The 23,780-nt window shown below is 37.4% G+C and overlaps 1 protein-coding gene and 1 pseudogene across 5 annotated transcripts in view; one reads left to right on the top strand and one right to left on the bottom strand.

Moving 5' to 3' along the window:
- The window catches only part of KIF27 (kinesin family member 27), a 94,212-nt gene that overhangs the window by 40,591 nt on the left and 29,841 nt on the right, over positions 1–23,780 (top strand). For all 5 annotated transcript variants that reach the window (XM_061426044.1, XM_061426045.1, XM_061426041.1 and 2 more), the window contains 5 exons: positions 148–251; positions 1,505–1,660; positions 8,985–9,190; positions 14,778–14,975; positions 23,539–23,649. In XM_061426044.1, the coding sequence (XP_061282028.1) occupies positions 148–251; positions 1,505–1,660; positions 8,985–9,190; positions 14,778–14,975; positions 23,539–23,649 (775 nt within the window). The remainder of the gene's footprint in view (positions 1–147; positions 252–1,504; positions 1,661–8,984; positions 9,191–14,777; positions 14,976–23,538; positions 23,650–23,780) is intronic.
- On the bottom strand, positions 10,180–10,764 carry LOC133252974 (large ribosomal subunit protein uL22-like; annotated as a pseudogene).

The following is a 23,780-nucleotide window of genomic DNA, read 5'->3' as shown; positions in this document are numbered from 1 at the left end:
CTCTTTACTTGGTGAAATATTAGTAAATTCCATTTATTTTATGTAAGCCATAATTTAAAGAGTAATTTGGGCGAAAACTAATTTGAGGGCAGATTAAAAATGACTAACAGACAAGTTACCTTTGGTCCTGGCCTTTTCCTTTTTTAGACATAGAAGTTGCTCATGGATTCAGAAGCCAGGCTCTGTTTGTTCACTTGTTGAATTGAATGATATTCAGGATCAAACACAAAAGTCAGGATTGGAGAATGAAGGTACACAGACTCTCTCAAGTACTTTAGATCTAATATTTATAAGACACTTCTCTTTTTCTTCAAGCAATAATTTAAGAAGCATCTAGGGATTCTCAGAGACAGAAACTTGGTTTGGAGTGCTTTCCTGGCTTTTCCTTTATGTTCTCTGCTCTGTGCTCTGATTTCTTGTTCTTTTTACTCCTTAGTAAAGCTTTTTCACCAGTCAATTCTAGATAGAGTTATAGGCTAAATCTCTCAGAATGGGGATTTGATATTCAAACTTGAGTTTAACTTCCCACTCTTGCCTTCTTTAAAATCCATCTTAAGTAATTTACTGGGTGTTTCTTCACTGCTTCACTGGCACCCATGCCTACCATTAGTGGTGTATTTGATATTAGAGCCAACTTAGTCTAGCAGATGCTTGTAATGTTCACAACTGATGAGAATTTTATGCATTAAAAAATGGCATAAAAGATGTTTATGTTGCAAAAACTGTATGAGGAGATTTTAGCTCATTTTTCTTGGCTTATGAGTGGTGAAACACAAAGAATACAGAGAATATAAATAACATGATAAATAAGTCCTACACTGTGAAAATAGCATCTTTTTTAAGAGCCTATGCATGTAATATTAAAACATGAAACGAAAATAGATTTTAAAAGTGTATAGTAGTATAGATAAGTGCTACAGTCACCATCCTTGAACCATTTGTCACTGGTCTACAACCAGGTAAGAAACTTATATCAGAATGTAAATCAGTGCATCAACTCCTTCATTGAGGAAGTCTATGAAAAAAGTCTCAGCTGAACTAAAACAGTGAGGTAATTGATCTATATTCTGGTACAAGACAGTAACAAACAGTATGGGCCCTGTTCTGATTAGTCTGGAATAGAATGCATTCTCTGATTACAGTAAAACTACAAGTTAGTAGGAAAAAAATGAAAACCTCTACCCATCTGGAGATTTAATAGCTTTTTTAAGTAGCTCAGATTAAAGAAAAAGTCAAATTGCAGAATATCTAAGAGCAATGAGAAACTGTGTCGGAACCTGCAGGATATGACTAGAGCATATACATGTTTTAAGGAAAGGAAAACTCACTGTAAGCTGGAAAACTAAAATCACAATTGCCATGTGTTTTCCTTCTCTGTTTGTCCCTTCCTCTGGTACTTCTAGACTGCTTCTGTGTCTGCTTTTTTTATTTTTAAACTCTACTTTTGTTAAATGTTTCTGAGCAGATAGTTTTATTTCTCAGCTTTGTTTCTTTTATTTTGAAGATTTAAAGATTGAATGTCTCCAGGAGAGTCAAGAGTTAAATTTGCAAAAATTAAGAAATTCAGAACTCATACTTACTGAAGCTAAACAAAAAATGAGAGAACTTACTATTAACATCAAGATGAAGGAAGATCTGATTAAAGAATTAATTAAAACAGGTAATAGTATCTAGTGAACTTATGAGAAAGAAAAGGTTCTAAAGGTGCTTCTCATGTTGTAACATTTATTTTAATTTCTGATGCTCAGGACTATCCACGTCAGTCTGGAATTTGGTATAGCAAGGTGGGCTCTAAAGCCAATACGTGGAGGTTAATTATCAAAAGAATTTTATTATGTTCAATTTTATCTATGAATTGTCCTAACCAGTGTAAACTCTGTGTTGTCCTGAATCTCTGTGGCCCTTAATGTTTTTTGTCACTTTTTAAAGAAACGTTATTCTTGGCATCTGGAAATAAGATGTCCAAGATGTTTTCCTAACTCATTTTAGTAAATACCTATTTTAAATTATTGATCTTTACTTTCTTGAATAATTTGTTTTTAACATTAATTACAAGCTTTGTATTTTAACTGTAGATAACTTTTGTTTTTCTGAAGATGTAAGGATTTGTCCTTGAGAGCTGTCTTTTTGAGTGAGCCAGGCTTTCAGCTCCTCCCCTTAGTCTCAGATTCTACCAGGTTGGGTGTATATACCACCACCTTTCCTCACCATCCAGCTCCATTAGGCTTGCTCTAAGATGCACACCTCAAGTTTTTTTGGTTCCCCCAACTAATATACTCAAAGTATAAGCCTTGACTACTATGAAATTCAGTAAAGAATTGAAGGAATTAGACCACTAACATTTCTTTTCCCAGTTCCAATGCAGAACAACTCTCTGGTCTCCTGGGGGAACTGAAGGAGATACTACTAATACCTTCCTCTTCTTCAAGCCCAGGGCTATAATCACACTCAGACTACACAAATTATGGGTACTAGATCCTCTGCCAGCAAGGAGAAACTTGGCTTCGCTCTCCCTCCTCTTTCTTGAAGTCTAGCTTTTTAGCTGTCAGTCTTCCTTTCTCAACTTCCTTTCCCCTACAGTTGGATACAACTGAGCGCGTGCACGCGCGCGCACACACACACGCGCACACACACACACACACACACATAGATGCTGTCCAAAGCATTTTTGTTTCTCATTCCTGGCAGTGCATCCTTCCAGCTCCAGTTATTTCACGTGTTTGATTTTGATTGTGCTCCTTCCTCGTAGGCAGGATCGATGCCAATAAACCTCCCTTAGGTGAATCTAGGAAACAGTTTAGAAGTTTAAATGGCTTCTGCATTCCCATGATTTCAGGGTAGTGTGCAGGGAACTTGAGGATATTTACTGCTCTAAAATAAATGATTTTCTTTCAGATAGGTTATCCCACCATGAGATATCTAGCAAGCACACTTTTGTAGCCTGGTATACCCATCCGGCACTCCACTCTAATACTCTTGCCTGGAAAATCCCATGGATGGAGGAGCTTGGTGGGCTGCAGTCCATGGGGTCGCTAAGAGTCGGACACTACTGAGTGACTTCACTTTCACTTTTCACTTTCATGCATTGGAGAAGGAAACGGCAACCCACTCCAGTGTTCTTGCCTGGAGAATCCCAGGGATGGGGGAGCCTGGTGGGCTACCGTCTATGGGGTCGCACAGAGTTGGACACGACTGAAGCGACTTAGCAGCAGCAGCAGCAGCATACCCATCCTGGTTGCCTTAAAATAGAGGATATCTGCACTTAAACTGAGCAGGTTCTCTTCTTGCTCATTAGAATGGAGGGCAATTTGGAGCTTCCTGAAGACCCTTAGAGATGGTGTTTAGCAGAAGGGTCAATGTGTACTTCCTTTTCAAAGCCCTTTCCCTGAAGACTTCCCCAAATAGTAGCTACTTCAGCCAAAATGAATAACAATGACAATTATTCATCAGTTTTAATATATACTTTTTTCACATTATAATATCTCTGAAATCAGAATGCATCTTAAAAATCAGTGGCATTTCAGCATTTAACATGGTGTAATTGGTACTGTAGTTTTTCTTAGTGGTTCATAAAATATTGGTGTGTTAAACAATTTTGGGGACTTAGAGTCACTAAAACATTGTCATATATATTTTAAAGTTAGTCAGAATCAGAAATGTAGAGCCAGAAGACAACTTACATGTACTTATTTATAATTAATTAAGATTTTTAAATTAAAAGGTTTTTATTGAAATTTTGTTTTGTTTTTATTTTTATTTTTTTTTAAATTTTATTAATAATTCAATGCCATTCTCCCAAATCTTCCCACCCTCTCCCTCTCCCACAGAGTCCATAAGACTGTTCTATACATCGGTGTCTCTTTTGCTGTCTCGTATACAGGGTTATCGTTACCATCTTTCTAAATTCCATATATATGCGTTAGTATACTGTATTGGTGTTTTTCCTTCTGGCTTACTTCACTCTGTATAATAGGCTCCAGTTTCATCCACCTCATTAGAACTGATTCAAATGTATTCTTTTTAATGGCTGAGTAATACTCCATTGTGTATATGTACCATAGCTTTCTTATCCATTCATCTGCTGATGGACATCTAGGTTGCTACTTGAAAAAAATTACTAAAAATTAAAAGATTTTATTAAAAAGTTAAAGAATTTTAAAATTCAGAGATTTATTTTAAAATTCAGAGATTTTAATTTATTAAAATTAATAAACTTTTATTAAAAATTAAGAGACTTTCAGGATACCAATATAACAACTGGACCCTATGGTTATTCCTTCTATGAGCTCTAGACTCTTACTTCCCACTGCCATGGGTTTGCTAGTCCAGGAATAGCTGACTATTCAGAATAAATCAGAATCAAATTTTCAGGGTCAGTAGCTGGGCTTAGTGATGCTTTCTAAGGCCCACTAGACTTCACATTCCAGGATGTCTGGCTCTAGGTGAGTGATCACACCATCGTGATTATCTGGGTCATGAAGATCTTTTTTGTACAGTTCTTCTGTGTATTCTTGCCACCTCTTCTTAATATCTTCTGCTTCTGTTAGGTCCATACCATTTCTGTCCTTTATCAAGCCCATCTTTGCATGAAATGTTCCCTTGGTATCTCTGATTTTCTTGAAGAGATCTCTAGTCTTTCCCATTCTGTTGTTTTCCTCTATTTCTTTGCATTGATGGCTGAGGAAGGCTTTCTTATCTCTTCTTGCTATTCTTTGGAACTCTCCATTCAGATGCTTATATCTTACCTTTTCTCCTTTGCTTTTCGCTTCTCTCCTTTTCAAGGCTATTTGTAAGGCCTCCTCAGACAGCCATTTTACATTTTTGCATTTCTTTTTCATGGGGATGGTCTTGATCCCTGTCTCCTGTACAATGTCACGAACCTCCATCCATAGTTCATAAGGCACTCTATCTATCAGATCTAGTCCCTTAAATCTATTTCTCACTTCCACTGTATAATCATAAGGGATTTGATTTAGGTCATACCTGAATGGTCTAGTGGTTTTCCCTACTTTCTTCAATTTAAGTCTGAATTTGGCAATAAGGAGTTCACGATCTGAGCCACAGTCAGCCCCCGGTCTTGTTTTTGCTGACTGTATAGAGCTTGTCCATCTTTAGCTGCAAAGAATATAATCAATCTGATTTCGGTGTTGATCATCTGGTGATGTCCACGAATAGAGTTTTCTCTTGCGTTGTTGGAAGAGGGTGTTTGCTATGACCAGTGTGTTTTCTTGGCAAAACTATATTAGTCTTTGCCCTGCTTCATTCTGTATCCCAAGGCCAAATTTGCCTGTTACTCCAGGTGTTTCTTGACTTCCTACTTTTGCATTCCAGTCATCACTGCAGATGGTGACTGCAGCCATGAAATTAAAAGACGCTTACTCTTTGGAAGGAAAGTTATGACCAACCTAGATAGCATATTCAAAAGCAGAGACATTACTTTGCCAACAAAGGTCTGTCTAGTCGAGGCTATGGTTTTTCCAGTGGTCATGTATGGATGTGAGAGTTGGACTGTGAAGAAGGCTGAGCGCCGAAGAATTGATGCTTTTGAACTGTGGTGTTGGAGAAGACTCTTGAGAGTCCCTTGGACTGCAAGGAGATCCAACTAGTCCATTCTGAAGGAGATGAGCCCTGGGATTTCTTTGGAAGAAATGATGTTGAAGCTGAAACTCCAGTACTTTGGCCACCTGATGCGAAGAGTTGACTCATTGGAAAAGACTCTGATGCTGGGAAGGGTTGGGGGCAGGAGGAGAAGGGGACGACAGAGGGTGAAATGGCTGGATGGCATCACTGACTCGATGGACGTGAGTCTGAGTGAACTCCGGGAGTTGGTGATGGACAGGGTGGCCTGGCGTGCTGCGATTCATAGGGTCGCAAAGAGTCGGACACGACTGAGCGACTGATCTGATCGATCTGATCTGATAATGAAAAGGACATATTTTTTGGGTGTTAGTTCTAAAAGGTATTGTAGGTCTTCCTTCTTGTAGGTCTTCCATTTCCTTCTCCAAGGGATCTTCCCAACCCAGGGATCTAACCCAGGTCTCCTGCAATGCGGGCAGATGCTTTAACTGCTGAGCTACCAGGGAAGCCCGTAGGTCTTCATAGAACCATTTAACTTCAGCTTCTTCAGCGTTACTAGTTGGGGTATAGACTTGGATTACTGTGATATTGAATGGTTTGCCTTGGAAACGAACAGAGATCATTCTGTCGTTTTTGAGATTCATCCAAGTACTGCATTTCGGACTCTTTTGTTGACCACGATGGCTACTCCATTTCTTCTAAGGGATTCCTGCCTGCAGTAGTAGATATAATGGTCATCTGAGTTAAATTCACCCATTCCAGTCCTTTTTAGTTCACTGATTCCTAAAATGCCGATGTTCACTCTTGCCATCTCCTGTTTGACCACTTCCAATTTTCCTTGATTCATGGACCTGACATTCCAGGTTCCTAGGCAATATTGCTCTTTACAGCATTGGACCTTGTTTCTATCACCAGTCACATCCACAACTGGGTATTGTTTTTGCTTTGGCTCCATCTCTTCATTCTTTCTGAAGTTATTTCTCCGCTGATCTCCAGTAGCATATTGGGCACCTGCTAGTGGAGGTGATGGAATTCCAGTTGAGCTATTTCAAATCCTGAAAGATGATGCTGTGAAAGTGCTGCACTCAATATGCCAGCAAATTTGGAAAACTCAGCAGTGGCCACAGGATTGGAAAAGGTCAGTTTTCATTCCAATCCCAAAGAAAAGCAGTGCCAAAGAATGCTCAAACTACCACACAATTACACTCATCTAACACGCTAGTAAAGTAATGCTCAAAATTCTCCAAGCCAGGCTTCAGCAATACATGAACTGTGAACTTCCAGATGTTCAAGCTGGTTTTAGAAAAGGCAGAGGAACCAGAGATCAAATTGCCAACATCCACTGGATCATGGAAAAAGCAAGAGAGTTCCAGAAAAACATGTATTTCTGCTTTATTGACTATGCCAAAGACTTTGACTGTGTGGATCACAATAAACTGTGGAAAATTTTGAAAGAGATGGGAATACCAGAGCACCTGACCTGCCTCTTGAGAAACCTATATGCAGGCCAGGAAGCAACAGTTAGAACTGGGTGTGGAACAACAGACTGGTTCCAAATAGGAAAAGGAGTACGTCAAGGCTGTATATTGTCACCCTGCTTATTTAACTTATATGCAGGGTACATCATGAGAAACGCTGGACTGGAAGAAACACAAGCTGGAATCAAGATTGCCGGGAGAAATATCAATAACCTCAGATATGCAGATGACACCACCCTTATGGCAGAAAGTGAAGAGGAACTAAAAAGCCTCTTGATGAAAGTGAAAGAGGAAAGTGAAAAAGTTGGCTTAAAGCTCAACATTCAGAAAACGAAGATCATGGCATCTAGTCCCATCACTTCATGGGAAATAGATGGGGAAACAGTGGAAACAGTGTCAGACTTTATTTTTTGGGGCTCCAAAATCACTGAAGATGGTGATTGCAGCCATGAAATTAAAAGACGCTTACTCTTTGGAAGGAAAGTTATGACCAACCTAGATAACATATTCAAAAGCAGAGACGTTACTTTGCCAACAAAGGTCTGTCTAGTCAAGGCTACGGTTTTTCCAGTGGCCATGTATGGATGTGAGAGTTGGACTGTGAAGAAAGCTGAGCACTGAAGAATTGATGCTTTTGAATTGTGCTGTTGGAGAAGACTCTTGAGAGTCCCTTGGACAGCAAGGAGATCCAACCAGTCCATTCTGAAGGAGATCAGCCCTGGGATTTCTTTGGAGGGAATGATGCTGAAGCTGTAACTCCAGTACTTTGGCCACTTCATGTGAAGAGTTGACTCACTGGAAAAGACTCTGATGCTGGGAGGGATTGGGGGCAGGAGACAAGGGGACGACAGAGGATGAGATGGCTGGATGGCTTCACTGACTTGATGGACGTGAGTCTGAGTGAACTCCGGGAGTTGGTGATGGACAGGGAGGCCTGGCGTGCTGTGATTCATGGCGTCACAAAGAGTCGGACACGACTGAGGGACTGAACTGAACTGAACTGAGCTGGACTTAGAATGAAAAGAGATACAGAAATAATATTTATATTCTGTTTTTCTCTATGTTCTAAATATTCAAAAGAAAAGCATTTCAAAAAAATTTATCTTTAATAAGTTCAAATGAGATGAAAAGGAGAGGGAGCCAGCTCTAGATTAAAGGATTCTTAAGAAATATAACAATAAGATGTATTGTGACCTTATTTGGATTGTGATTAAAATAGACTAATTAAAAAAAAAATAGGCTAATTGTAAGACATTTTGAAACCATTGGGAAAGTCTGAATAGGGACTGGTAGGTATTAACATTGTTGGTATGATAATGACTTTTTGGTTATTTCCATATTCTGTATAAGTGCTTGTTAAAGTATTAATATATATAGGTAATGTTACGACATCTGGAATTGTTTTAAAGTTTTAAGTAAATTAAAGAAGAAAAAAGGCATAGATGAAAAAGCAGTGGCAAAATCTTGGTAACTCTTGAATCTGGGTGATGGAGATTCATTATCAGGATTATTCTCCTACTTTTGGTATGTTGAAAAATTTTCATAATAGTGAAAAAAAGAGAATTCAGAGATAGATTATGAGTAGTAGGAAGACAAATTATAGTAAGCCAGGGGCCGAAGAGTCACCCCAAATACCTTTCTAACTGGAGTTTGATGCCTGCATAGGTAAACTGCAAATTCAGAACAAAAGATGAACCAGAAAGAAGATTGAATGGCACCAGATGGGGACAGTCATTAAGGGTCTAATTCTCAAGAGGCCAGATGACAAGTTGTGTTTGGGATGTGAAGGGACAGCTAGATTTTTAATGCTATGCCTTAAATAGTTACATGGCCAGCATTTTAAGAGTAGGGAAATTTTATGTTTTTGGTGTTTTACTTAGTTTTTAAACATAATTTACAATTGTTATTACTATTATTATTATCATGAAGGTAATGATGCCAAGTCCGTAAGCAAGCAGTATTCTCTGAAAGTAACAAAACTTGAACATGAAGCAGAACAGGCAAAAGTGGAATTAACTGAAACAGAAAAGCAACTACAGGAACTGGAAAACAAAGATCTTTCTGATGTTGCTTTGAAGGTAAAATTACAGAAGGAATTTCGTAGAAAGATGGATGCCGCTAAGCTAAGAGTCCAGGTAATTTAAAAAATGTAATTGAGAAAACTTATTTAAGGCTTCCTGCTTTTGAGGATTCTTATACCCAGTTAGGAAAGAAGTAGGATTCAGTTTTTACTGGAAGAACTGGAAGGCAAGCTTTCTTTTCCAGTATGCTGGTGGGTTTGCATAGTTTGTCTGTGTAGTATATTTCTTCATTCAAGAAGTGTATTTTAACCTTTTTATCAAAACTACATGATTATAAATGAAGATAACCACAGAAATAGTGTTATTTTCTGAAGGATAAAAATTAACTAATGATTAAATAATCATATATAAAATATCTGGTATGTATATAGCACTTTCTTGACATTCAACAATGATACCTTTTAGATAGTTTACTGAAATTATAAGTGATTGGTTTAAGAAAGGTTAATAATTGAATACTAGTTGTGCTAGTTGAAGTCGCTCAGTCGTGTCTGACTCTTTGCGACCCCATGGACTATAGCCTACTAGGCTTCTCCATCCATGGGATTCTCCAGGCAAGAATACTGGAGTGGATTACCATTTCCTTCTCCAGGGGATCTTTCCGACCCAGGGATCAAACCCGGGTCTCCCACATTGGAGGCAGATGCTTTAACCTCTGAGCCACCAGGGAAGCCTACCGAGTATTACTGCATCTTATTCTTAATTTCCTAATGCTGGACTTTGCTACAACCTCAAACATAGCTAAAGACTTATATTCTATGAGAAATACTCCATTACAGAGAGTTACTGTGTATGAAGTTATTCCCAAATGCTTTTGGTATGGTCAGAGTGCTTTGTTAGTCTGCTTATAGTGAATTTGCTAAAATGCCTTTTCCATTTCTTTTGATTCATAATCTGTTGCTTTCATATTGTTTCCACTGTAGGTAGAATGAAATTGTAGTCAACCTAGTCAGCGCATTAGTTGTCTGTTTTTTAACTGTGCCACAGTTATTTTCTTTCTTTTTTTTTTTTTTAACTTTTATTTGCATTTATTTTTTGCGGCATTTATTCCTGGGCCATAAGTTTTTGTTTCTTCAGTTTCTTCTGGGATATCTTTTTCTTCTGTGCAACCTCCTCTTCTGGTTTAGGAACAATCTGTTCTTTTTCAGAAAGGATCCTCTCAGTGTGGCAGGGAGAGCTCCTGTAGGGGCTCATCCGACCGTGAGCTCTGTAAGTCCTGCGCCGCATCTTGGGGGCTTTGTTCACTTGGATGTGCTCCATGACCAGAGAATCTACATCTAAGCCCTTAAGTTCAGCGTTACTCTCTGCATTTCTGCGCATGCGTAGTAAAAATTCAGCACTCTTTTTGGGCCACCGACCCTGCGTCCAGCCCCACTGTTTGGCCTGTGCACACCTACCAACTCCACTGTTGTAACGACGGAATGGCACACATTGCTTCTTTAAAGTGACATCCTTCAGGTACTTGGTGGCTTTTCGGATATGCATACCCTTATGGCCTGGGCAGTTTCACGAGTGTTCTTAAAGCGAACACGAAGATTTGAACCTCTTGATTTGCATGATTTTGTGGGGTTTTCTGGGTCAAGTGAACAGCGCACCATTTTTAGGGGTCACCTCAGGCGGCTTACCGAAAAAGCCACAGTTACATTCTTTAAACAAGATAAGTGTTCATTGCACACCTCCTGTGTACCAGGTTCTATTCTAGATGGGGATGCAAAAGTGAATAGAGCAAGAGTCCCTCCTTCTAGAGTTTTTAATGCTACCTCAAATATATGGATGTTGCCATTAAAGGTTCTTTTTACTTAAGTAGCCCTCAAGTCAACACCAAGTTAAAATAACATGACTTGACACTTTGCACTTTCCTTTTGAATACATATTTTCCCTTAGCAGTTCACCTCAGAGAGTCTTGGGATCAATTCTTTTTTATTTCTCAGCCACTTAAATTAAGGCTATGATATCTAACAAAGTACTCATTTTAACAAAACATTAATAGAACAAAACAATTAAGAATTTTCCTTTGTGATTATTATGAAATTAATAATTTCATAGGTTTATATCCTACTTTTAGTACTGATAGTAATTTTTATACTCAAAATCAACAAGAACCAGTCTCGTGGTAATCAATCTACTCAGCTTCTCTATTTCTTCATAATTCAGTCCTGGAAGATTGTAGGTATCTAGGAATTTATCCATTTCTTCTAGGTTATCCAATTTTTTGGTTTATAATTATTGATCATAGTCCGTTATGATCCTTTGTATTTCTGTGGTTCAGATCAGTTCAGTTGCTCAGTCATATCCGACTCTTTGCTACCCCATGGTCTGCAGCACGCTGTGCCTCCCTGTCCATCACCAACTCCCAGCATTTACTCAAACTCATGTTCATTGAGTTGGCGATGCCATCCAACCATCTCATCTATCGTCCCCTTCTCCTCCCACCTTCAATCTTTCCCAGCATCAGAGTCTTTTCCAGTGAGTCAGTTCTTCGCATCAGGTAGGCACAGTATTGGAGTTTCAGCTTCAGCATCAGGCCTTCCAATGAATATTCAGGACTGATTACCTTTAGGATGAACTGCTTGGCTCTCCTTGCTGTCCAAGGGACTCTGAAGACTCTTCATACCACAGCATTTCTGTGGCATCACAATACAAATTCAGAAACAAATTCTCTTTCTTTTCTGATTTTATCTCTTTTTTTCTTGCTGAGCCTGGCTAACTTGTCAATTTTATTTATCTTTTCAAAGAACCAGCTCTTAGTATTGATCTTTTCTGTTGTTTTCTTTTAGTCTCTATTTCATTTATTTCTACTCTGATCTTTATTATTTTCTTTTTTCTACTAACTCTTGGCTTTGCTTGTTCTTTTCCTAGTTTTTTTAGGTGTAATGTTAGAAGATTGTTTATTTGAGATTTTCATGTTTCTTGATGTAAGCCTGTATCACTGTCCACTTGCCTCTTAAAACTGCTTTTGCTGTGTCCCATAGATTTTGGACAGTTGTGTTTCCATTTTCATTTGTCTCAAGGTACTTTTGATTCTTTTCTTTGTTGGCCTCTTGGTTGCTTAGTAGCACATTGTTTAGTCTTCATGTGTTTGTGTTTTTTCCCAATTTTCTTGAGATAGCCAAAATTATTATTTTTCTAAGTAGGTTATAGCCAAAATTATTATTTTCCTATGGAGGTTATTATATTTGCCATATAAATCTATAGCTTAAGCCTTATTTGTGGATTTAGCAAAGATTATTTTTATGATTGAGATTAAAAGATTACATGAAGGATTATTTACAGTGTTTGTGAATTATCATGTCCTTTTTTGTTTTCCATGTTTCTTGTTGTGTAACTTTTTCTGCTGAAAGTACTGATAAGGAAAGGAAAGAACTTACTTAAGTTCAAAAGAAATTCTGATAGGCCAAGGACTGAAATAAGTTTCCCTTGTAGTTGTAGAAATTTCTGTACCTTTGCCATATACATGCACAGCTGCGGATGCTCAAGATGACAAGGATGGTGGTAGGGAGAAGAAGGAGGGTGATAGTTAAGTGTCTACAAAGTGCTCTATACACACGAGATGTTTTATATGTATTATTTAATCATTATTTAATCCTTTGAAGTGTGTATTTTTACACGCTTACAAATGAGGAAACAGGTTTATGAAGGTAAAATAACTTACTCATCGTCATATAATTGTGATGATAAAAGTGGTTTTTGGTACACTAACAGTTCATACCATTTAAAAATATTGAAATACTAGTTGTTTTATTGGTATAATGAAGTTATTTTAGTTTTTAAAACTTAAATTTGTATTAATTAAAAAATCTGAAATCTGTGTTCTTTGCCTTTGGATATATATATAGCATTATATGTTGTATTAATATTTTAATGCTAACAGAGTACACATTCCACATTTGAGCATCTGTGGAATAAGCACAAAAGACAATGACAACCTATCTCACTTGTAAATAAGATTATCAGTACTTATACTGATGTTTTCAATATCATGTGGAAAAGACACTACAGTACTAATATTAACATTTTTGCTCCAATATTGCAATTACTGTCAAAAATAAGTGACAAAACCAGGGACCAAATTCAGGCTTGGGAAACTGCAGAGTCCTGTGGCATCCAAGCTAGTAGTACTCAAAGCAGTCCACTGCAGATTATTCATTATTGGTCTGCAGCGGGATAAAGGTAAATAGGAGCACAGCTTCCCTCATCAAAAAAAGTCTTGCATGGAAACACCATCAGCTGAATCTAATAATGACCTTCATGGTGCAGGCTGACCGCAGTCTGTGACTGGTACTGGTCCACAGACCACCCTTTGAATAACCCTGCTCCTAAGCTACAATGCGTCTGTGAATACTTAATTTAATTAAAACAAAATGTGTTTGTTTTTCCCCCCAGCAGTTTATTGCCAAGATAAAAGAAATAATTAATTGTAATCTACATAACTTACAAATAACCTCACCTTAACTTTATTTCATGTAAGATGTACTTAGTGCAATGCTAAAGTATTTAATACAAATCTGTTTGTTTGATCAAGATTAAATTGAAACACTGGTATTTTATATTAATATAGTAAGCTCTTCACAGATGTTCACAGATTTTTAGTGCTGTCTATGGATAACTTTTGCTAGAGAGCAAAAGCTTTACTTATGATAATTAAAATAATAATTATAACGGTTACTGTCTGGGAAAATGGTATAATTTCTGGTCATTTTAACTCAGGGATTAATGATTTAGGCTATAGCTGGATTTTAAATATGAGTACAATAGAATACTATGCAGTCATATAGAACAAATCTATGTGGAAAGACCTCTAAGATAAATTATATAGAAAAAAAAGGAGGTGGAGAATAGTCTACCTAGAATATATATACATAAAGTTATTTATATGCATATAAATTATTTCTTCAAGAATACTTAAGAAATTGGTAATTTTGTTTCAGGAAGCAGGACAGGTAGATTAGAGTCTTTTTAAATATAAGTTCAGTTTTGTATTGTTTTAATTTTTATTATGTACATAAAGTATTTTTAAATTAAAACACTCAAAAAAAGAAGCAGCAATGTTGGTTTTGTTCTATTTGGCTGCCAGCACCAGGAAGGTTCATCATTCTTTACATCTTGTGAAAATTATGATAGTTGACTGATTGTAAAAGTAGAAATATAGAAAACAATTGTGAAACTGTCAAGAATAAATTAAAATCTAGGAAGAAATGCCAACATGTGTAATTTTTTTTTTTGTAGAAATATCAAGTATATTAATAAGAAATGCATACAAGTTTGACTATCACGTTTCACATATTGCAAATATATATACACAAATAGATGATAGAAATCCCTTAAAATTGTTGAAATAAATTTCAAAGTAAAAATAATGTAACTGATATGAAATATTCAAAGATTATAAAAAACTGTTTAAAGGCATTTTTCACATTTTAATTGAATATTTTTTAAATTAAAAAAATAATTTTAATTCATTTTATTTTATTTTTTTCTTTGTTTCTTTTTTTTAAATTTTATTTTATTTTTAAACTTTACAGTATTGTATTGGTTTTGCCAAATATCGAAATGACATGTGTAATTAAATGAAAAGTTTTAAGTTCACTGGAAGGATATGAGAAATGCAATTTTTTATTTTTAAATATTCCATGTGATCCAGGTCTTACAGAAGAAGCATCAAAATAGTAAGAAATTGGCATCACTGTCAATCCAAAATGAGAAACGTGCTAATGAACTAGAGCAGAATGTAGATCACATGAAATATCAAAAGGTACAGCTGCAAAAAAGACTTCGAGAAGAAAACGAAAAAAGGAAACAACTGGATGCAGAAATTAAGCGGGATCAACAAAAAATCAAAGTAATATTGTCATACTTTCCTGCTAAGCATAATATGAAATGTTCAACGGCTCAGAGCTAATGAAACCAAGGTCTTGATTCAGTTGGCTTGTGAGGTATCTAACCTTGGCCTGTCCTTGGCTGCTGTTCCCATTCACCTTAAAACTTTGTTGATCTACATAGTAAAAGCTATTTATTGAATTCTGAGTACTGTCTTGAAGGCTTTGACTTCACAAAAGAAAATGCAATGATAATTTCTCTAACTAGGACCTTAACTTCAGTTGAGGCTGTCAAAAACATCAATTTATGAAGCTGACTTTCTAAAAAATATCTAACATTTGACTAGGATTTCCCATTTTCAAAGTGCTTTGACATGCCTTGTCCAGGTGTCAGCATAGGAAAAAGTACAAGGTAAAAATGATGGTACCATTTCATTCCTAGTGTGCAGAAAAGTGGTCAGACCTGTGTGCCTAGCAGTTGTAGGCTGGGAGGAACTAGTGGTATCAGCCCAGACTCTGGAGCTTGGCTAGTGTGTGTTCAAATCCCAACTCTCTCATTCTTGGCTAGACCATTTATTGGGAAAATCACTTACCCTCTCTGTGTCTGTTAATTCTTAAATATCCTTATCATACTTGCCTCAGTAGGGCTCTTCTGAAGAAAAGGAGGCTGATAATAATCATAATAACAACAATAACGAACACTTATCTAGCACTGTGTATCAGGCTCTGTTCTATTGAAATGTTAAGCCGAACCAAAGGTTTGGGACGTAATTGGAGGTTTCCTAGATTTTAAACTTAGGAAAGTAACATATTCTCAGACCTTAGAAAAAAGAATGACAGAATTTAGACACGGAAGGGAACTTAAAGAGCATTTAAGCCAAGTTACTGATTCTTTATTTTTTTTTTAAACACTTTTATTGAGATATACTTCACATATCATGCAGTTTACCAATGTAAAGTGTATAGTTCAGTGAGTTTTGGTATATTACATTATTGATTTTTATAAACTGTGGTAAAATATAATATGAAATTGAACATTTTTACCTTGTTTAAGCATATAATTCAATGGCATTAATTACATTCACAGTGTTGTGCAACCATCGTCCCTTATCTTTTTTTAAACCTTTTCATCACCTTCAGTAACCATTAAGCAGTGAGTCCTTTTCCCCCTCTTTCCCCCAGCACCTGGTAATCTTAATCTACTTCTGTATTTATGAATTTGCCTATTCTCAACATCTTATAAAAGTGAAATCATACAATATCTGTCCTGTGTCTGGCTTATTTCATTTAGCATAAAGTTTTCAAGGTTCAGCCATGTTGTAGTATATATCAGAACTTCATTCCTTTTTATGACTGGGTAATATTCCATTACATGCATATACAACATTTTTTTTCTACGTTTATCTGATAGACACGTGGGTTGTTTCTACCTTTTGGCTGTTGAATAGTGCTGTGATAAACATTGGCATAGAAGTAACTGTTCAAGTCCCTGCTTTCAATTTGGACTTGAAATACCTTGATGTGGAATTGCTGGGTCATATGCTAATTCTGTGCTTAGCTTTTTCAGAAACTACCAACTGTTTCTGATAGTGACAGCACCATTTTACATTCTTACCAACAATGTTTGAGGGGTCTGACTTCTCATCTTCATCAACACTTGTTATTTTCTGTTTCTTTTTTGTTATAGTCATCCAAGTACATGTGAAGTGGAATGTCATTATGATTTTGATTTGCATTTCCATATTGACTAATGATATTGAGCATCTTTTCATGTGTTTATCGGCCATTTGTATATCTTTTTTGGAGAAAAGTCTTTTGAAGTTGTCTTTTTTCATTGGATTGTCTTTTGTTACTGAGTTGTGGGAATTCACTCTATTCTGGACGTTAAACTTTGATACATGACTTCCAAATATGTTTTTTCCATTCTGTAGATTATCTTTGCATTTTCTTGATAATATTCTTTGATGTGCCAAAGTTTTACATTTTTATGATGTTCCAGTTCATCTGTTTCCTTTTTTTCACTTGCGCTTTTAGTGTCATATCTAAGAATTCATTTCCAGATCTAAGGTCATAAGGACTTACCCACCCCGTGTTGTCTTCTGGAGTTTTATGGTTTTAGCTCTTGTGTTTAGGTCCTTGGGCCATTTTGAGTTAATTTTTGTATGTGGTGTGAGGTAGGGGACCACCTTCATTCTTTTGCATGTGGAAATCCAGCACCATCTACTGAAAGACAATTATTTTTCTGTTGAATGGACTTGGTACCCTTGTCAAAAATCAGTTGACGATAGATCTATGAATTTGTTTCTAAACATTCAGTTCTATTCCATTTGTTTCTGTGTCTGTCCTTGTGCCAGTACACACTGTTTTGTTTACAGTAGCTTTGCAGTAGATTTTGAAATTGGGAATTAAGTCCTCCAACTTTGTACTTTTCCAGCATTGTTTTGGCTATTCGAACCTTTGCAATTCCATATGAATTTAAGGGTCAGCTTTTCCATTTTGGGAAAAAAGTCATTGGAATTTTGATACGGATTGTGTTGACTGTGTAGGTCTCAAGAGTAGTATTGGCATCATGGCAATATTAAGTTTTCTTATCCAGGAGCATGGGGTGTATTTTTTTATTTTTAATATTTTCTCCATTTTATTTATTTATTTATTTCATTTTCTGGCTATGCTGAGTCTTAATTGCTCTGGAGTTTTTTCTGTAGTTGTGGTAAGTGAAGGGCTACTCTTCATTGCAATGAGCGGGCATCTCATTGCGGTGGCTTCTCTTATTGGGGAGCAGGGCTCTTGGCACAAGGGCTTCATTAGTCACAATGCTTGGGCTCAGTTGTTGTAGTTTCTGGGATCTAGAACACAGGCTCAGTAGTTGTTCTGCAGGGGCTTCGTTGCTCCACAGCATGTCAGATCTTCCTGAATTGGGAATTGAACCTGTGTCTACTGCACTGGCAGGTGGACTCTACCACCCAGCCATGGGAGAAGCCTGGGGTGGTCTTTTCATTTCTTCTTTAATTTCTTTCATAGTATTTTAAAAATTTTAGTGTGCTAGTCTTTTACCTTCTTGGTTAAATTTATTCCCAGATATTTTATTCTTTTAGATGTTACTGTAAATGGAATTGCTTTCTTAATACTCTTGAGTTACTCCTTCTTAATATTGTGATAATTATTATTTATAGAAAATAAATAAAATTTATTATTTATCTTCATTCAATACTGTGCTAAGCACTTACATGCTTTATCTCATTTATGTCTTTGTCTGTTCCTATATTTCCAGCTTTTCTTTTTCTGCTAGATTCTTTCTTTAAACAGCTTAGATTTTTCTCATCTGAAAATTATTCTTCATCAACTTTATACTTCTGTCTCTCTCTCTTCTTCTCTTTATAACCAAACTGCTTGGAAAAGTTTACTATATTTGATTCTGTTTCTTTTCTTTTCATTTGTTCTCTTGTCTTCTCCAGCCTGGTTTCTGGGTCTTGGCTGTACCATTCACTTCAAAGCTCTTGAGAAGAACATCAGTGCTCTCTCTGTGACTGAAGTCCTTAACATTGCATTCAACATAGTTAAGTACTTCCTCCATCTTGAGATATTTTCCCCTTTGCATTTGTGAAGTTATATTTACCTTGTTTTTCTTCTCTGATTGCTTGTTCTTTGTCTTTGCTAGCTTATCCTACACTATCATTTCTTTACTTACGGGAATTACTCCAGACTCTAGCCTATGTCCTCTTTATTTTCCATACTTTGGCCTGGGTGTCTCTTTTCCCATGACTACAGTTTAACTCTGACAACTCCCAGGTTTAATCCTTAATACCAGATTTACCATTAGAGCTATGGATTCACACATCCAACCATTGGCATCTTTATTGGGTTGTTTTATAGGTGATCCACACAGTCAAAGGCTTTGGCTTAGTCAATAAAGCAGAAGTAGATGTTTTTCTGGAACTCTCTTGCTTTTTCGATGATCCAGTGGACGTTGGCAATTTGATCTCTGGTTCCTCTGCCTTTTCTAAATCCAGCTTGAACATCTGGAAGTTCACGGTTCACGTACTGTTGAAACCTGGCCTGGAGAATTTTGAGCATTACTTTGCTAGTGTGTGAGATGAGTGCAATTGTGCAGTAGTTTGAGCATTCTTCGGCATTGCTATTCTTTAGGATTGGAATGAAAACTGACCTTTTCCAGTCCTGTGGTCACTGCTGAGCTTTCCAAAGTTGCTGGCATATTGAGTACAGCACTTTCACAGCCTCATCTTTTAGGATTTGAAATAGTTCAGCTGGAATTCCATCACCTCCACTAGCTTTGTTCATAGTGATGCTTCGTAAGGCCCACTTGACTTTGCATTCCAGGATGTCTGGCTCTAGGTGAGTGATCATACCATTGTGATTATCTGGGTCATGAAGATCTTTTATGTATAGTTCTTGTGTGTATTCATCCACCTCTTCTTAATACTTAATACCAAAGCCTTTGATTGTGTGGATCACAACAAACTGTGGAAAATTCTTTAAGAGATGGGAATACCAGACCACCTGACCTGCCTCCTGAGAAATCTGTATGCAGGTCAAGAAGCAAGTTAGAACTGCACATGGAACAACAGACTGTTTCTAAATTGGGAAAGGAGTATGTCAAGGGTGTATATTGTCACCCTGCTTATTTAACTTATATGCAGAGTACATCATGAGAAATGCTGGACTGGATGAAGCACAAACTGGAATCAAGATTGCCAGGAGAAATATCAATAACCTCACATATGTAGATGACACCACCCTTATGGCAGAAAGCAAAGAAGAACTAAAGAGCCCCTTGATGAAAGTGAAAGAGGAGAGTGAAAAAGTTGGCTTAAAGCTCAACATTCAGAAAACTAAGATCATGGCATCTGGTCCCATCACTTCATGGCAAATAGATGGGGAAACAGTGGAAACAGTGGCAGACTTTATTTTGGGGGGCTCCAAAATCACTGCAGATGGTGATTGCAGCCATGAAATTAAAAGACACTTCTTGGAAGGAAAGTTATGACCAACTTGGACAGCATATTAAAAAGGAGAGACATTACTTTGCCAACAAAGGTCTGTCTAGTCAAAGCTGTGGTTTTTCCAGTGGTCATGTATGGATATGAGAGTTGGACTACAAAGAAAGCTGAGCACTGAAGAACTGATACTTTTGAACTGTGGTGTTGGAAAGGATTCTTGAGAGTCCCTTGGACAGCAAGGAGATCCATCAAGTCCATCCTAAAGGAAGTCAGTCCTGAATATTCATTGGAAGGACTGATGATGACGCTGAAACTCCAATACTCTGGCCACCTGATGTGAAGAACTGACTCTGGGAAAGACCCTGATGCTGGGAAAGATTGAAGGTGGGAGGAGAAGGGGACGACAGAGGATGAGATGGTTGGATGGCATCACCAACTCAATGGATGTGAGTTTGAGTAAACTCTGGGAGTTGGTGATGGACAGGGAGGCCTTGTGTGCTGCAGTCTATGTGGTCACAAAGAGTCGGACACGACTGAGCAACTGACCTGACTGACTTATAGGTGAATTCAGGATCTTTCTTATCTCCTCACTACTCTTCCTCCCTGCTCCCTTAATGGGGGGGAAGTAAAGTTTTCCAGTGTACTTTACATGACATTTCAGTGCATTCAGTTGAGTAGACTAGAAATTTATCAATCGTTCTTGACTGTGTCGTCTTCCTCCTTACCCATATCCAGTGAACCAAAAAGCTGTACAGGCTGAATCTTCTGATGTCAGTTCTTGTTTCATTGCCAACAGCCTGGTCTGTGTGTTGCGGTCCTTCCTCCAGTCTGAGGAGCAGGCCCACCTCTTAGTCCTGTGGTCTTTGGGTCTCAGCTTCTCATCTCTCATGAACCCTGGCTTAAACCAACAAGACATAGCACTCTCTAAATCTTTGTTTAGGGAAAAGAAAGAAGCTTTTGAGTAGAACACATAGTCTGCTGAAATGCAACTCTTCTGGTAACTAAAACTTAGCACTTTCTTATCTGGGGTAATTTTGTTCCTTCTAGCCATCTCTCTCACTATTCCAGGAAAAGAAACAGTCTTCCCTGAAGATATATTGAAATTTCTATTACTTCCTGCAAAAACAGCATCTGCTCAGAGTCCTAAGGGACATCTTGTTTGCTGTTATGGAACTAGCTTTCTAACATTTCATTTTTCACTTGACTAAACCATTTCCAGTGAATACTAGGACTTCTGCATAGGTTCTTCTTAGAGCAGCAGTTCTTAACTGAAATAGTAAAGAAAAGATATGGGAACCCCTGAAATTGTGGATCAGTGTGTGATACGGGACTTTTACTTCTCTAAGCACCAATTTCCTCATCTGTAAAATGGGATTTATAATGGTATCTGTTTCATAGGATTATTGTGAGGGTTAAATGGGATAATTAAATAGATGTGAAAAGCATAGCACAGTACCTGGTAGACAGCTATTTTAATATTATGTTAGGGATTACAATATATGGTAAAGGTAATAATTTTTAGAGCAACATACAGAAGAGGGGATTAGATCACCTGTTACATACTTTGAAAGCATGTGTAGAAAAACGAATAGTAGAGAGTCAGCCTTGGTATAAGGTGCCTTTATTTCAGCATCCTAAAGTCACCGTGACTGTGACAGGAGCTGAATTACAACTGTGAACAAGCAATAGGGAAGCATGAAAAATTAATGGTTAGTAAATATAAGAGGGTCTAAATTCACTCATAATTCAACTCAAGTGGGCATAGAAAATTTCTTTATTGAATCTATAGTAGCCTCGTGTTCTTTATGACACTCCTCCCACCCTGCCCAGCCCAATCCATGTCATAATAATTGCTGGAAATATCATAGGAACTAACCAAATATTCAATCTGTTCAAACCTTATTCTGATAGTTTAGACATTTCCTTCAAATAATTCTCAGTTCTCTTGAATAAGAATATTCCATTTTTTCCTCCCCATGCTTCTTGAATATAGGCTCCAGTGTATGTGGTGTTCCATTGTGCAGCTTTATTGCATCACATGGAGTTGAGGAGGAGGGACTCCCTGAGTTTCACTTGGTTCTTTCCTGTGACTGGCTGGAATCTGCTCTCCCTTGTCCACCTTTCCCTCCTGGCCCCTGGTGTGAAGCCAGTATAGTCTACACACTGGTCTCACTTTCAGTGTAGAGTGTGGAGGAGCTCTGGCTTCATCTCTTTTCCCTAGTTGTCCTCAACTCATAATCCTCATTCTCCAAGTGCAAGGAGTCCAATTAGTTGCTGTTCCCTGATCATAGTTCTGTTCTTTCAGCAAGACTGCATGGACCTATGGTGGGTATGAAGCCTCTGCACTGCAGTCCCCATTCTCTCTGCCCTCAGTGACACGTTTACTTATCATCCCCTTCCTAGGTCAAAACTCAAGAGTAAAACTGGGATACACATATTTCTTACTCTCTTTTTCCTCTTTTCGGCCATTTCCAGACCTGGAAAATGGTAGACTTCCCTTTTACTTCCTTTTTTTCAGTACTTCCAAAATTCCCTATGGAAAAGGTACAATTTGGGGGTCTTCCCTGGTAACTCAGATGGTAAAGAATCTGCCTGCAATGCAGGAAACTCAGATTTGATCGCTGGGTGGGGAAGATCCCCTGGAGAAAGGAATGGCAACCCACTCCAGTATTCTTGCCTGGGAAGTTCCATGGACAGAGAAGCCTGGTGAGCTATAGTCCATGGGGTTGCAAAGAGTTGGACAGAACTGAGCAACTAACACACACACACACACACACACACACGGTACAATTTTCATTTTATTATGAATTTGTCAGAGCCCAAGACCTTTGTAAAACAAGAAATAGTAGAAAAATGAAATAAAAATTAAAATATACAATAAGTCTATCTTTTAATTATTAGATTCAATAGACATAAAATTATTCTGTTAAATTGTTGTAAAAGGTTCTAAACACTTACTTTTAATTTCTGTACTTATCCATCATGGACCAGTAAGAAATAGCAGTGCAGACCAGCCCACTTTGAGTTCATGGCTTCCTTCCAGATTCTTGCTAAGCTTTGGTGGTGGACAGTAACATCGTCTCTAAACCCCAGTAGAACACATGGGCCCTCTTGACTTGACTCTTAAGATGTGAATGGAAACTGAAGGAATTTGGAAAATACTCTGCAGAGGACCATGATCAGTCTTGAAAGACTATTCTCATGCTGAAAAATCTGAGTTTTGAATGCTGGAACCTGAGTATTACTTTTCTTTTTACATTTCTCCTGTGATAAATTCTAATATCCCTGTTGCAGATGGGTACCTTGGGTGGACTCACTGAAGGTAATGAACTCAGAAAGGCAAGAGAAAAGTGGATTTATAATTTTCATACTCTTACCCTTGTTACTCTCATTTGTAACACAGGCGAAAAATGAAAAAAAATACCTAGCTTTTCTGATTTTTGCTGTGAGATTTTATTGCTTGAATGGCTAACATTATTTTCTTCCTTAATAGCCCCAAGCTTCATCTACTTGTTTTCTTTCTCTTTGCAACTAGGAAAGTAAATATTAAAATGATTATCTGCATAAATACTTATTGATGGCCATGTAGTAAAAGCAATAAGGTGATTTAAATTCCTGTTTTCTATAGGAACTACAGTTAAAAACAGAACAGAAAGATCTAAAACTGAAAGCTGAGGACCTTGATGCATTTAAGATGAAAAGGAGAAAAGGTTCGTTTGGAAGTATAGACCAACTCCAGGTTTGTCGATTCTATTTAGTGTTTCCTGGTTTCTTTTCCATGTGATGATTGTCTAAGTAGAGGTAAAAAGAGGTGGACTCTAAATAAAATCTTCAAACACTAAACTTTGCTGCTGGAGTACAAAATTTCTA

Source organism: Bos javanicus, chromosome 8, assembly GCF_032452875.1.
Source record: "Bos javanicus breed banteng chromosome 8, ARS-OSU_banteng_1.0, whole genome shotgun sequence".
Lineage (NCBI taxonomy): Eukaryota > Metazoa > Chordata > Mammalia > Artiodactyla > Bovidae > Bos > Bos javanicus.
The sequence above is the reverse complement of the archived record's forward strand: the minus strand, read 5'-3'. Positions and strand labels throughout refer to the sequence as shown.